This window comes from Onychomys torridus, chromosome 14, assembly GCF_903995425.1.
Source record: "Onychomys torridus chromosome 14, mOncTor1.1, whole genome shotgun sequence".
Taxonomy (NCBI): domain Eukaryota; kingdom Metazoa; phylum Chordata; class Mammalia; order Rodentia; family Cricetidae; genus Onychomys; species Onychomys torridus.
Genome location: NC_050456.1, coordinates 67,182,762 through 67,197,891, shown reverse-complemented (window position 1 = coordinate 67,197,891; position 15,130 = coordinate 67,182,762). Strand labels below are relative to the sequence as shown.

The window sequence follows — 15,130 nt, the reverse complement described above, 5'->3', positions numbered from 1 at the left end:
CTCATTGGCTTTGCCATTGTAGGCAGGTCCTATGACTTCTCTGGGGCTTTCTTTGCCTCTGGGTATAAAGTGACCAGTTAGGCTAGACAGATGTGTGATGTAGCCTCCTACCAATACCTCTGAGCCTAAGAGCAAGAGGTTCACTAATAGGCATGTGACAGATGAGGACCGTGGGAGGAAATAACTTCCTAAACTAGGATACTGAGAAAAGGGGTATTCTTAATACTTGGCGAAATCATATGGGAACACTACGGTGGGAAAAGAATTTGGAATTTCCATGTATTTGTTTACATGTGTGTGTGCCCGAGTATAGGTGTGTGTGCCACATGGCTGCAGGTGCCCACAGAAGCCAGAAGAGGGCATCGGCTCCCTTGGAGCTGGAGTTACAGTTGTGAGAGGCCTGGTGTGGCTGCTGGGAATGAACATGGATCTTCTGCAAGAGCAGCAAGTGCTCTTAACTGCTGAGCCAACTCTCCGCTGTGGGATGTCTTTCTGTATGTTGTGACTATGTGTTGCACTGATTGGTTGATAAAGCTGTATTGGCCTATGGCAAGGCAGCTTAGAGGTGGGCAGGAAATTCAAGCAGATAGACAGGGAGAAGAAAGGAGAAAGAGAGGAAGGAGATGCCAGCCACTGCTGGGAGAAGCAGGATGTGAAAGTATCGGTAAGCCACAGCTGTGTGGCAACTTATAGATGAATAGAAATGGGTTAGTTAGAGGAGCTGGCTAGTGAGAAGCCCGAGCCATTAGGCCATACAGTTTGTAAATAATATTAAGCCTCTGAGTGATTACTTTATAAGCAGCTGCGGAACTGTGGGTGAGAGAGATTTGTCCTGACCATGGGCCAGGCAGGACACAGGAAAACAACCAGCTATAATTCTTGAACCCAACAAATGATCTGAATTGTAAGACCTGTTCAAGCAACATCTGAGAAGGACAGCTGGAACATCTGCATAGCAGGGGGCACACACGGCCAGAGCAGACAGACTATCAACAGGGGAATACAGCACGTGAAAAGTTCCCTTAAAGGTTTTTGGTTTTAAAAGATGTTTTAGATTGTATTTGTATGAGTGTTTGTGTATGTGCACCGTGTGTGTGCAGGTACCTGCAAAGGTCAGAGGAGGGTGTTGGACCCCTGGAACTGGAGAAAGAACCCAGATGGTTGTGAGCCATCATGTGGGAGCTGGGAACCAACCTCGGTCCTCTGTGAGAAGAGTGAATGGCAAGTACTCCCAGTCCCCCTTTGAGTTTCCTGCTGCTGTTATTTGTTTTTTAATCACAACATGGAACTGCAGAGCATCAGAGAGTCAAGAGCAGACAAAGCAGAGGGCAACAGGGTCTTGAACTAGGGTGGCTGGTGGAAGCAAGCCAGAGGGACAGTTCCTATCTTCTTGCTTTGAGTCTGACCTGTATGAACTATACAACCTAGTTAATAGATTTTAGATTTTTTTTTTTTAAAAGAAAAGAACAAAAGGCCGGGCAGTGATGGTTCACGCCTTTAATCCCAGCACTCAGGAGACAGAAGCAGGTGGATCTCTGTGAGTTCAAGGCCAGCCTGGTCTACAGAGCTGTGTGTGTGTATGTGTGTGCGTATGTGTGTGCGCGCCGCGCGCGTGCGGGGGGGGGGGGGGGGGGGGGGGGAAGGATAGAATGACAGAGAAGAGCAAGTCCTGTGACTAAGGCTTTTTCAACAGGGCAGAGACCCTTGATCCTACAGGAGGCAGAATAACACTACTCTGAGAAGCACAGTTTAAGAGGAACATGAGAAACTCCGAGCCCACACTAAGGTCAATGCAGGCCCAGAGGATGAGCTGGAGGCTCCTTATTTCAGCTCATCCCGTGGGTCACGGAGGCTTAGGAAAGCTGGGCAGAGGAAGGACTATCTAAAGTAGCTCTAGCCCAGGCTAGACAACAACACTGGAGATGTGAGTGGGGTGGGGGGTGGGGGGGGGGGGGCAGAGCAAAGCATCCTGGGATCCTGAAATGAGCTATACAAATGCCTGTATTGTCTTCAGGCTATTAGCCAACTCTCTCCCAGGAAGGCAGAGATGTACAAGAAGGACTTCAGTGAAAGAAAAGGAATTAAAGTTATTCACCAAGGAGGAAAGAAGTAGCTGAACTTGAGTTGAACACACCCCTAAAAATTCCTCTTAAAGACAAACTCTTGGGCTGGAGACATGGTACAATGGTTAAAGAACTTGTCCAAGTGAGGACCAGAGTTTGGATCTTCAGAATCCACGTAACACTGGCGTGGTGACCCTCACCCACATTCCCAGTGCTCCTATAGCAAGATGCTAGGTGGGGACAAGAGAATCCCCAGAAGCTTGGGCCAGCTAGCCTGGTGGACACAGCAGCAAGAGACCCACCCTGTCTCTAACAAGGCTGACGTGGAGGACTGACACTCCAGGTTGCCATCTGTCTCCACGTGTGTGTGGTGGCACACATGTGCCCACACTCACGCACACACATGCACACAATGATTACACAGAACAAAACCAAACCCGCCTCTCTACCTGCCCTCCCACACCAGTAGATGGTCCTACTCCCCTGGATAAAGGTGGCACCAAGTGGCACATGGAGTTGAGAGGGAAGGTGGCCGGAGTACCCAGGGGAGGAACTAAGGGGCAGATTTGATCAGAAAAAGTATGTGCATGTGAGAAACTTTCAAAGACTAAAAAGATATTATAATAACTAAATACATTTTACAAATCACTTGCATGTAAATATTCCAGTACACCAGTGATAGTCATAGACGATTCTGCAGCACACTGTTAACACTAGCTACCTCGAGAGAGTGGGATGGAGGCTGGGAGTAGTAGAGGATTGTGGGATGGAGGTGTGGCTTGGGGAGGGCATTTGCTTTGCACTGCAGAAGAAAATACCGTGACTATTTCTGGTATGCCTCTTTTCTATGCACAAGTAGAGAGAGAGAAAGAGAAAGGAATGCAAATGTCATCTGCCTTTGCCCTTTCCCAGCACAAAGGCCTGCCATCACTGCATGGCCTACCAACCCTTGGGTTTTCTGATGCCAGTCTTCCCGGATGAGGTTGGAGGTGTGGATGACGACTCGGAGGCCTTCTTCATAGAGCAAGAGCATCATTTTCCTTCAAAGAGAGGGAGGTGAACAAAAGTATGACCAGAATTTTCCAAATAAACAGGTTTCTAGTAAGAATGCAAGAAAAACAGCTGGGGGAATTCTTAACTTCTTATATTACCCAAACTTTTAATTATTATAAACTCTCCTTCTGTAGAGTGCCATCCTCCAAAAAGGATCAGAACATCTGGGGGTCACAGGTCCCTTAGTATCCTCGGCTACCATTTCACTAGGATGGACCACAGGGAAGTGCCTCATGTGGGAGGCATCTTACAAAGGAGGTAGGACCAGGACCTCCCGCTGGTTAGCAGGCTAGCACGCTTCCAACAATGGAAGCATACATGGTATTGGTTTAAGGTATCAGTTCAGGAAGCCTGTTTCAGGCTGCGACTGCGTGCACACATGCAGTATACTGAAAACATAGAATGTCTTTCTTACTAATGGTTGCAGTTTGAAGAATGCAAGATGCCCTGTCCTGATCACACATGTATTCCACATGCCATCCTTGTCACCATTGTGAATCTGGGTTTGAAGTAAGCTTTCTCTTTTCCTCCATGAACTCAAGTGAGACTGGACTAAGCCCCGTCTTCCCACTGGGCCTCTTGCATCACTAAGCATAGTTTTCTTAACTTTACTTCCAGTGAGAGAGGAAAGAAGATACATACAAGAACTCTCAGTGTGAAGTCTAGAGACCAGAGCCTGCCCTTGAGAAGCCACAAGAGCTTTAGTAAACTGTTTAGTTTGCCCGAGTCTCCTCTTTTCATGTGGGCCATGAAGGATCAACCCCAACTTGGGAAAAATCAGCATCCACAATGTAAAGGCTAAAGAGTCACTTGGGCATTCATTTCCATTCGGTGCCCTGCTTTATCTTGTTACTTAGTGCTGGGTGACTTTTATCTCCCATTGTTTCCAGTTATTAAGGGACTGAAGTCTCCTCTCCAGAACGACATTGTCATTTCTCAAGGCTGTAACGCTTGGCTTGGCTTATTTTATCACTTCTGCTGAGGCCAAATGCTACTTATTACTCACCTATGTAACTCAGTGGACACATGTGACAATGGGCCTCTGTTTCTCCCCAGATGAACCACCCCATGAGCAGAGGCTGGGCTGGAGGGGGTATGTAAAGGAGAAGGAAAAGGCTAGGTGTGGGGCATGTGCCTGTAACTCTAGCAACTTGGGAGGCTGAGGCAGGACTGCACCCATGAGTTCAGGTCTAGGCTGGTAGATTTCAGTCTACCTTGTGTGACTGTGCTCTGGTGTGACCAAGGTCCTGCCTCTTGAAAATAAATAAATAAATAAATAAATGAATGAATGAATGAATGAATGAGTAAATAAATAAATGAAAAAACAAGACCAGAAAAGAGAATGAGATAGTTAGTTCTTGCCAAAAGGAGAAAGTAATTCAAGCTGGCAGACAATAAATTAATGCAAGGCTGGAGAAATGACAGCTGCTGAGCTATCTTCTCTGTAGTTATGAAACACGGTCCCTGAAATCTGGGTGAATTGACACACATAGTTGCCACATTAGCAGCTGATTATAATTAAGGATAAGCTAGCTAGGGATTCATGATAGAAGCTTTACAAATATTTCCATTAATCAAGGCATCAATTACAAGGAAATCATGTATCGATGTCAGTGAATCCTATCAAACAGAATTAAGAATTAATTTAAGAGGAGACATATTAATCTTTTCATAGACAACAGTACATGTGTTAATAAGGTCACAGTTAAAAATATAGGAAGATAAGGAATGGAGTCTCCCCCTACAAAGGTGGACTCACAGTACTGTCCCTAAGCAGTAGGTGGCAAACAGACCCATAGCACTGTCCTTAAACAGTGGGGCCTCCTTCCTAAATGTGAAGATGTGCTATGAAGAAGCAAGAAAATGCATGCTGGGTACGTCCATGCCCGGCACTGTTTTTGGATGCCCTAGCATGTGTCAAGACAATCCCAAGAAGAAATTTTCACTTTATAAGTGCAGAATTGGCGGCTGGAGAAAAGTGGATTATTATCTAGGTCACCAAACAAGCCTGTAGAGGATTGCTGAACTCATACGTGCCGATAAGCCAGGGCGCTGTGTTGGGGGGCACGTGGCTAGAGGTAGGATGGTGAACATTTTATGCTTCTAGAAAGTGAGTGGGAGATGCAGCCTTGGTGAGAAAAGGGCAAGCTGGAGAGCCCCAGCAGGCTGTGGCTGGCCCCTGCTCAGAGGAGGACACTGTCCACTCAGCTGCTCTGGCACTGTTTCTCCCTATTCATTCTTAGAGCCATCGGTGGTAACCATGCCCAACTCTGGGGAAAACCAGAGAGCTTTCCCGTTCTCAAGTACCAAGTAACACACCAGGCCTGGGATTGCTGTGTGCCCTAGGTGCTCGGCACAAGGTACCTGCCCAATCGCCTGGTCAGTGCATGCTCAGGTGTGTGGCATCCCCAGAACTGCCTCACAGTCACTGCTGTTAGCTCCAGGCTAGGAAGACCTTTCATCACCACAAGCTGGGGTTCCTCCTTTTCTACCAAACACGTTATGGTTTGTGCTCTCACCAAAAGATGAACAGCTACGAGGGGATTAACATCCTCCAGACTTGAGACTCAAAAGCATTCCAGGTATTGATGGGTAATTTTAGTCCTCTTTCGGTGAGGTGGGGATCTCGTGTAAACTCCTGATCCCCTGTCTCAGCCTCCCAAGAGCTGGGATTACAGGCATGTGTGTGCTGTCTCCCTGGATGAACAATTCTCAAAATAATAAACAACCAAAATTTCCAGATGTGAGTTCAATCCTTCACAAGACACTGACATCTCAGCAAAATGTGAACTGTGGATCCTCTCTACTCTAGTAGCTGCTCTGAATTAGGAAATACTGGATTTAACCTGCAGAATGTGCATGTGTGAGCTGTTATAAAGAAGCAAAGGAAATAATGAAGTCAATTGTAGCCATGAGCAAACAAGACAGATTAAAAACTAAAGCTAAAAGTGAGTTCTGTTCCTGTTTTCAGCCCCAAGGAAAATCAACTCATTCATTCTAGGTCTTAGTTTTCCGGTCTATGGTATTAACAGGACCAAACAATTCTGACATTTTAAACAAAGGACACTTTCCCTATACTCCCTCTCTGCTCCATTCACAGTGAAGCATCGCCTAGCCAGCTTTGGAGCAGGCATCTGAACCCTCAAGTCCCTCCTAGGAGTGATACTACAACCGACCAATGACGGCACAAGATCGCCCACTGCTTGCTAGTCCGGAGACACGCTGGGGCTTTTCACTTGTAAAGCGCATTACACAGTGCTGACCACATGGTTGGCATAGAAATCCGGCACTGGTGGTCTAACAAATCATGCCAGAGCCCACATGGTGACAGGGCTGGCGGAAGGCATGCTAGAACCAAAGGTCTATTTATCCCAGAGTTTCAGCTAAGGGGGGGAGACAAGGACTTCCTGCCCGCATTATGGCTAAGCTGCCCCCATTGATGGCAATCTGTATTCTGAGCTGAAATTGGCATCCTGTGAGCTCAACTCTAGCAAATGAGTATTTTATGCATGAGTCAGGTGCTGGAGTTCACTCTCAATCCTCCAACTCTGTCCTCTAGTGGACAGAAGCTACCAGTTAGGGTGGTCTGTCGATGTGACCATCTACTCAGGGCATTAAAGTCAGAGGGTGGGCCTACAGCTTCACGGAGAGGCTAAGCTGCTTCTACTCTGGCTCCTTTTTACACCGGGTTGGCAAAAATAACCGTCTCATGCACACAAAGAGCAAGGCAGCCACAATACTGTCATCTCAGCTCACTGCTTCAGCAGGAAGCAGAGTCATAGGCAGGCAGATGGCTTCCTACCTGGGGGCAGCCAGCCCCACACTCCCACCACTGGCTTAAAAGAGAAGAGGCTTTGTTACAGTCTTCTGACAAATCCTTTCCAGAGAAATGTGATTGAGAAAAATATTAAAATAAGGACAACCGTGTTTTGTTTTGTTTTCCAACTCGTAAAGCCACAGTGCTCTGCAAAAGGACTCAGTGAAACTGCTGGAAAAGGAAGTTAAGAAAGACGAGCATGCTGTCATTGGCACAATGTGTCAGATAGGAAGGGGCGGGCCAGGATTGCCTGTCTGCCACTTACATCTCAGGAGCCCACTTGAGCTGGGACAGGCCTTGCAAACTGGCAACCTCTGGTAAAATTAGTTTCCTTTTGATCAGAGAATGGGACTAGTAATAGACTATTCAATATAACTCATGCTTGCCAAATCACAGAACTTTTGAGAAGCAGGGACGCCTTCAGCACCGACTTGTGCACACAGACAGAATCACCGGTGACCACACAGACCGTGTTTGTAGTTCTGTGCTTCCAAGCAGCCACACCAGATGCCCTGAGCAAAAGGCAGAGACCCTGAGTCACAGATTCATGCTTCCATGCTGGCGGGCCGAATCCTGGTACCGGGCCTTAAAGCTCCCTGCTCATATCCTTTGGCCAATTAAAATCACACCTTCCCCATTTTGTAGTAGTTGCTTACGTGTGGTGTGTTCCAAACGCAATATCCAACTTTGCCTAGGACAGAAAAGAAATAATTTATTTTAAAAGTCTCACTTAATATTTACTCTTCCTAGGTACTGGTAATTAAGAAGAGGGGACCAAGCCAACTTAAAAAAACTGTTTTATTGCCCTCTATTGGACAAACAGAAGACAGCCCCCCCAACCCACAACACCTTGTGGTTTTTTGAAACCCAGTTTCTCTGTGTAATTCTGTGGCTGTACTGGAACTCAGTCTGTAGACCAGGCTGGCCTCGAACTCAAAGATCCTCCAGCCTCTGTCTCCTGAGTGCTAGGATTAAAGGCGTGTGCCACCACTGCCTGGCAGAAGACAGCCTGTATTAGGCTCATTTAAAATACTGTTTTTTTTTAATCCAAAATGATTTAATACATACTCCATTTTTAATTACAGTAATTATGAATGAGAAGCCTAATTTCTTTATTTGCTAAAAGCCTAATACAATAAATGTGATTCTAAACAAAGTTTTAAATGAGATATTCTGACTCTACTGAAAAAGGTGAACACAGTTTTAACAACACTTATTAAAATAGCATCGAATGTGGTGGCGACATGAAGACATCATGATGTTAAATGAAAAAGAGAACATTTCATACGAAGGCTGCAGAAGCTGGAAGCAAATGATGTTAGGCCCACCCTGTACTCCAGAATGACATCTTTACACCTAAGTGAGAGGAAAACATTTTCTCTAACCACTAGCACAGCAAGATGCTGGTCAAGCAGAATATGCCGGAAAGAACAGTTACGGAATAAACAGCCATCCGAGTGACCAGTTCAGGAATACACTACCTGGGCTCGAATCCTGCCTCACAGCTTGCCTGATTTAGGGAAAAACTTACATTCTCTGCTGCTGCCCCTTTAAAACAGGCACGGGACTTAGAGTTGCTGGGGGAGGGGAGGCCTGGTTGTGGCAAGCAATGCAGACATGCGAACATTCACAGTGTCCTCTCCCCACCACATGATGGAAGGGCTGGCTGGAATGGGCAAGTAGGTAGCACACAGTTTGGAGGTGCTCCTGACAGGTCCGTGCAGCTTGGGGGACATGGGTAGACCAGCATGCACTTGTGCTTTTGGCCAGAGAAGAAAGCTATGAACTGTACTCAAGTCTTTAAAATTACAAAATCACTTTATCGGCTGATTTTAACTGGAAAGAACGGTGGTTAAGAGAACTGGCTTCTAAATTTAGTTTGGCTACCCGTTACATGCTTTCAGGCACAAACAACGAAGCTGAGAGCAACTTCAATGGATACTCTGTAATGCGTGCTTTTCTTGGCTAATGCACCGACTCTTCTAAATGCTGTAATGAATGCCATTAGCAATCCATTTTATACGCGGACAAATTAGATTTGCACAAATGGGAAGTGACAAGACCAGAATGAGCATCATGGAATGAACATTTGTGCCATCCCCATCCTCCAACTACCTTGTCAAAGCCCAAACCTCAGTGTGTCAGTGGTTAGAGAGGGACTTGAGGTGGGAAATAAGACCAAAGAGAGTCATGGGAAAGGGGGGAGGGGACCCAATACAATCAGTGTCCTCGTAGATACCAGAGTGCCAGTGCACCCCTCCCTCCCTGCTATGTGGGATTACTGTGAGGACAGGGGGAGGAGAACCTTCATCAGGACCCGGAGTGACCTGCACTAGGATCTGAATTCTCAGTTTCCTAGAAACGTCTGTTATTTAAGCTGCCCAGTCTAAAAATGAAAAAACGTTCTCCATCCAGGAGTGTTGTCACAGTAGCCCAGGCATATTCATGCACACAGGCATGGAGCTGAGGCAGAACTCAGGCAAAACGACCCTTCGCCACCACCTCGCCTCCATTTCCAGCCCCTTGCACTGAATATAAGCCGGTTGATTCCTTGATGAATGTTATTGCCTGAACAACTCAAGGTGGAGCGGCACTTCAGGAGGTCAGGGCGGGGCCAGGAGTCTCCCATGTCTCCCACTAGACTCTGGTGTCTAGCCTAAGGTTCCTTGCAAAGGTTTGTGAGAGGTTTGTGACAAGTGTGCCCTTACGCCCTCTAGTGGCCATCCCACTCCTAGGCAGCAGCTCTCCTGAACCTGGTATTAGGTAGCTGCTCTCTGAAGACTTTTAGCACCGGCTTTCAGGATTCCTGTGTCCACCTCTTCTGTTGGCAGAAATCAGAGCAAACAACAGAATTTTAGGTAGTTGCTAAACAAAGGCATAAAGATATCTCTGCATAAGATGAACCACTAACACTCTGTGAAAGAGGATTTTCTTAGTGATACTGAGGTTAGGACCCGGGGCCTTGTGGATACCAGGCAAGCACTCTAGCACTGAGCTAGGTCAGAAGAACACATGGTTTGAAGCCATAGTGACATAATGTGCACTGGGTTAGACCAGAAAAAATGCTGCGAGGTCTTTCAAAGGAACCTACTGTTTTCTGTTTAAAACAAAACATAGATATTACATAGAGCAAGATGGACAGTAATCAAATGTGAGTTGAAACTCCCACATTATGAGTGAGAAAAGAGACCCTAGAAGGAAAATTGCAAAGAAAGGGATCCAGACATCATGTCTCTGCTTTTAAGAGCAGAAAACTTGGTGTGTACATGTGTGTGTGGTACATGCAGTGTGCACACCCCATGTGTGTGCTTGGCAGCCAGGGGTGGACCTCTGGTGCTGCCTTTTCTGATTCTCTTGAGCAAGAGGCTTTCACTGAGCCTGAAGCTAGGCAGGCAGGTCCTCCTTTCTCCACCTCACACAGTACCAGGGTTACAGGCGTGCATTCAGCCCCCGTGGCCTTCTCCACCCCATATAGCACCGGGGTTACAGGCATGCATGCAGCCTCTGGCTCTCTCTACCCCACACAGCACCAAGGTTACAGGTGTGCATGCAGACCCTGGCCTTCTCCACCCCACACAACACCAGGGTTATAGCTGTGCTTGCAGCTTCTGGCTCTCTCTACCCCACACAGCACCAGGGTTACAGGTGTGCATGCAGCCTCTGGCTTTCTCCACCCCACACAGCACCAGGGTTATAGCTGTGCATGCAGTTTCTGGCTCACTCTACCCCACACAGCACCAGGGTTACAGGTGTGCATGCAGCCTCTGGCTCTCTCCACCCAACACAGCACCGGGGTTACAGGTGTGCATGCAGCTCCCTGGCTTTTAAAGTGGGTGCAGGGATCACACTTAGGTCCTCATGCTTGTGCAGGAAGTACTTTTTATCCAGTAAGCCATCTCCGCAGTCCAAGAACAGAAACCTCGAGCCCACTTTACTACAGTGAGGACAAGGAGAGAAAACTGTAGCTGTGTCTCACTATGGCTCTTCAGGGATGGTGGTAACCACGATGATGGAGGCAGAAATGGTGAGTGTTCTACCTGCCACATCAGTTACCCATTCCACAGAAAGGAAAGCTTTTTGAAAAAAAAAAAAAAAAAAAAAAACCCCGGAATTCCTTTTCTTCCCATTTTGCCTGCTTGTTGCTCAAAATAACACACGGAATAAAGAGATCCTTTTAGATGTAGTGTGTAAGGGAACTGCTGTAACAACAGCCCAAGATCTACCAGTCACACTGCAGGCTGACGACTGCGCATAGGGCGAAAGCATGGTACAAAGAGAGAAACTGGACAATGGCTTCTGGTGTCCCATCTTCCACTCTGCTTTGGTCCCAGTTTGGGATCACTCCATGTCCCCTCATTGGGCTGGGCTCTCATGCCACATGGGACTCCTTTCCATTTCCTACCAGGCTTTTAATCTATGGGTCTCTCCACTTCTCTGGCTGATGTGCAAAGGGACTTAGGACAATGAAGGTGGCTGGTGGCTAACAGAAGTCAGAAGTGTCACGGAAGCACAGTCATCGGCTGCGTGGCAAAGAAATCCAAAGCCACTGACCGCATCCGGGAGACCTGTCCCATGCTGAAACCCAGGTCACAAGAAGCACAAGGCAAATGAAGCACAACCGAGTGCTAGCTGGTCAGGGTGGGGATGCATGCTGCCCCGAACACAGACACAGGGAGAGAGCTTAGCCTGACACGGCCTAGGGGAAGAGGACAGCTGACCTCCGATGTAGGGATCTCTGCATGAGCCAGCACGATGTGAACTGCTCTGTGTGGTTCCAGAGAGCAGGAAATCTGCACCAACACGTAGCAGTCACCAGGAGGGAGACTTTAAGACAAAGAAAAAACACTTTCCAACCATGGGAGTCCCTGCTAGCGGAGTGAGTTACTTCGGGAGTATTTGAGCCAGATGAGACAAGTGTCTGTTTGTAAAGGTAAAGGGAGGGTTTCTGCCCAGAGGGTGAGGATGGACTCAACCGACGACAGACCGAGCATGAGGTCAAGGCAGAGCAGCTCACCTGGCACAGGGAAATGTTGGCGTAGGGTTTCGCCTGGGCGTGCAAGTGCGCCTTGGCTTCTCTCTTATCGCCGTGTACCAGCAGGAGGGGTTTCTTCCTGAGAAGAGACCAGAAGTGTTTGAAATGCATTGCTCACAAAGCTGGCTTCCTGCTTCACTGAGGGACACAAGGGGCCTAGTCCCTGCCGTCCGCTTCGGACCTTTGTGGCTACCGTACGACTGCAGTGCTCCCTCATTAGTTCCTAAGCCTGGTGACTGATGCAGGCGAGTTACAGCGCTGCAGTGCTCCCTCATTAGTTCCTAAGCCTGGTGACTGATGCAGGCGAGTTACAGCGCTACAAAGTTCTTGAGTATTGGTCTTCCTTGGTTCAAAAGAGCACACAGCGGGTTCTGTGCTCTTGTTTCAGATGGAGTTGACTAAAGATATGAGCCGGTGAGATGGTTCAGAGGGCAAAGGTGCTTGACGACAAGGCTGGTGACCGCAGTTTGATGCCCTGGAACTCACATGGTAGAAGGAGAGAACCCATTTCTGCAGCTTGTCCTCTAATCACAAGTGAATCTCAGCATGCACATGTCCCACACATCCATGCTCGCACACACAAGATAAACAAATGTGAAGAAATTAGTAAAAAAAAAAACATAGACAACTTTGCTATATAGTGATGCTTCCTTTCCTTGTCTTAAACCAATAATTGTTTTATATTTTACTCTGAACCTATTTACCAAGCATTTAATACATGCTCTATGTACTGTGCAAGATCCAGGAAAACAAAAGCAAACAGTCCCAAGCCCCCAGCAAGGTACAGACTTGCTAACAGGCAGTTAGCCGATGAACTAGAGCCCTAGCTACATTGCATATTCTAAAGCCTATAAAAATGTTCTTTAGAACACATCAAAAAGACTTTTTCTGTTTACTTATTTTGAGACAGGCTCTTAATACAGTGCAGGCTGGCCTTAACTCGATGTTTTGCCCAGACTAGCCTCAAACTCGGTAAGCCTCTTCTACAGGCTCCCCAGTGCTGGACTACAGACACAGACCACTCTACCTGGCTTGAAAAAGACTTTCAAGAGACACTTCATCTTGTTCAGCTAATCCTTAGCAATCAATGTCAACTCTCCCCAAACAAGAAAAATAGTTATCTCCAACAAGCACCCAAGCAAGATGAACAACTGCAGCCTCACTTACGTTATCCTGCAGAAGGCACGGAAGCCAACTGTGAACTGGAAAGCACCACAGGGTACACCCATTCAGAGGTGCTGTGTGACTGCCTCCCACCCATGCTAGCTTTACTCTAGCAGGACTGGCAGACAAACGGAAGACATACGTGAAGACGGGCGTTCCTAATGCTTCCCTACTTAGAGAGATTCAGGACAGCCAGCAAACCACACAGAGGGCAATGTAAGAAATGTTCGTGTTCTTGGGTCACCCATTAGTCAAGTATCAGAACACTAAGCATTAAGGACAGATGTTGTGGGCTCATTCACACCTTCATATTGGTTGTTGTGTGGTCTACTGAAGAAGGGCAACACATGGGCACAGTGAGATGCAGAGCCTCACCACCTGCACTGCTCCACAATCTAATTCTGGATGTCTCTTGAAGTCACCATTTAGGTCATTCTTGAGCCTTGTAGTATCTTCACGACTTTCCCAAGATGCATCTGCTAACAAGGGAGTAAACAGTACTGTATCCTTTGACTTTGCTAGACTGCTGTAACAAAGTGCCAAAACCCAGATGGTTTATGCCACAGAAATCTGGAGTGCTGCAGTTCTGGAAGCAGTACGCCTGAGATCTGGTGTTAGCAGCCTGCTGCGGGTAGAGGATCCTGCAGGTACTGAGGAAGAACCTGGGCCAGACTCATTCTGGCTTCTGGGGGGCCTCAAGTATTGCTTGGCTTACAGATGTCATTCCTGTGACTTCATCCTCTGTCGCTATGTCCAACTACTTCCTTATTTATAAGGATGGCAGCATGTTGGATTAGTGGCCTCCCAGTGAGCTCATTTCAACTTGACTCAAGATTTCTGTGAAGACTCAACCGATAAATATAGTCACATGCAGGGGTACTGAGGCATAGAAATCCAAAGATCAATTCAACCCATAAGAGGCATGAAAGGAATTATAGCCCACACTTGGTCAATACTGTGGAAGGTGACATTTGATTTCAAGGTCCTTGAGAAGCAAAGGGGAAATGACCAGAAAGCAACAATGTAACACCCGGGGAACACTGTCAGGAAGAGCTGGAGGCAGGCACCAAGTTACCCCCATACATCTAGTCTCGCTTCTCTTAACAAAACCCTGATTTCATGTAGGACAAGGTGGGCTCGGTAGACTACCCATCTAGCCTTAGAGATGGCTAGTATCACGTGACTAGGCTTTATTCCACAAAACAGAAGAGACTCAGGCCAGCCAGAGCAGCTCAGAGTGGCATGGATGGGCTATGAGTCCTCTCTTCTCCTCTCTGCTCCCTAGAAAACAGACAAGAGGACTGGAGCCTAGGCGGTCATCCTGGACCGTGAGGAAAGTCTGAAGACTGAAAGCGAGCACCAGGCTGGCAGGACAGAATGACAGAAGAGGTAGGTAGCTAAGTCACACAAAAAGCAAAGTACTCTGTCTACACCACAGACAGCTACCATTGGGAGTTTAGGCTGCAAAGATTTTATTTTATTTTTTAATTAAGCTACTGTTATTTTGAGCTTTCTGTTAATATGCAACTACAGTGAATGTTCTTTTAGTCAACCAAACACCAGCCCTTGCGTGTCAAAGCTGCTGGGGAAATCTCTACATTTTACACTAATGCCAGAAGTTTCCATAATGATGCCTTAAAAGCACGGGGGTCTCGATGAAGCTGGCAATCTTTCTTGTGTGTCTTCCTCCATCCTACTTACTGTTAGGAGGCTCCGCACAAATCTGTGTTACGAACACAAATGGCCGTGTGTAACATGCACGGCTACATTTCCTTGGTCTGTATTGCTTCCCAGGAGGCTGAAGGATTGCCAGAGGCTGCACTTACAAGTCCAACAGTACCTCAGCTTGGGTAAAGGACGGTCATGACCCCCTTTCTCAACTCCAAACATAGTTCTGTAAGAATCATTTGGGTTGGCACATACAGACCATTAGAGAAGAATAGCTCTGATGTGCTGAGCCAAGTGTGGCATGCTGGGCATGTCTGGGCACACATACATACA

General features: G+C 47.1%; 1 protein-coding gene across 2 annotated transcripts in view; it reads right to left on the bottom strand.

Moving 5' to 3' along the window:
• Tdp1 (tyrosyl-DNA phosphodiesterase 1) overlaps positions 1 to 15,130 on the bottom strand; it is a 73,315-nt gene that overhangs the window by 45,846 nt on the left and 12,339 nt on the right. Inside the window, exons 5-7 of one of the 2 annotated variants that reach the window (XM_036206261.1) lie at positions 11,948 to 12,044; positions 7,590 to 7,624; positions 3,011 to 3,103 (exon numbers count right to left, since the gene is read on the bottom strand). In XM_036206261.1, the coding sequence (XP_036062154.1) occupies positions 3,011 to 3,103; positions 7,590 to 7,624; positions 11,948 to 12,044 (225 nt within the window). The remainder of the gene's footprint in view (positions 1 to 3,010; positions 3,104 to 7,589; positions 7,625 to 11,947; positions 12,045 to 15,130) is intronic. The other variant, XM_036206262.1, reaches the window with a different exon arrangement.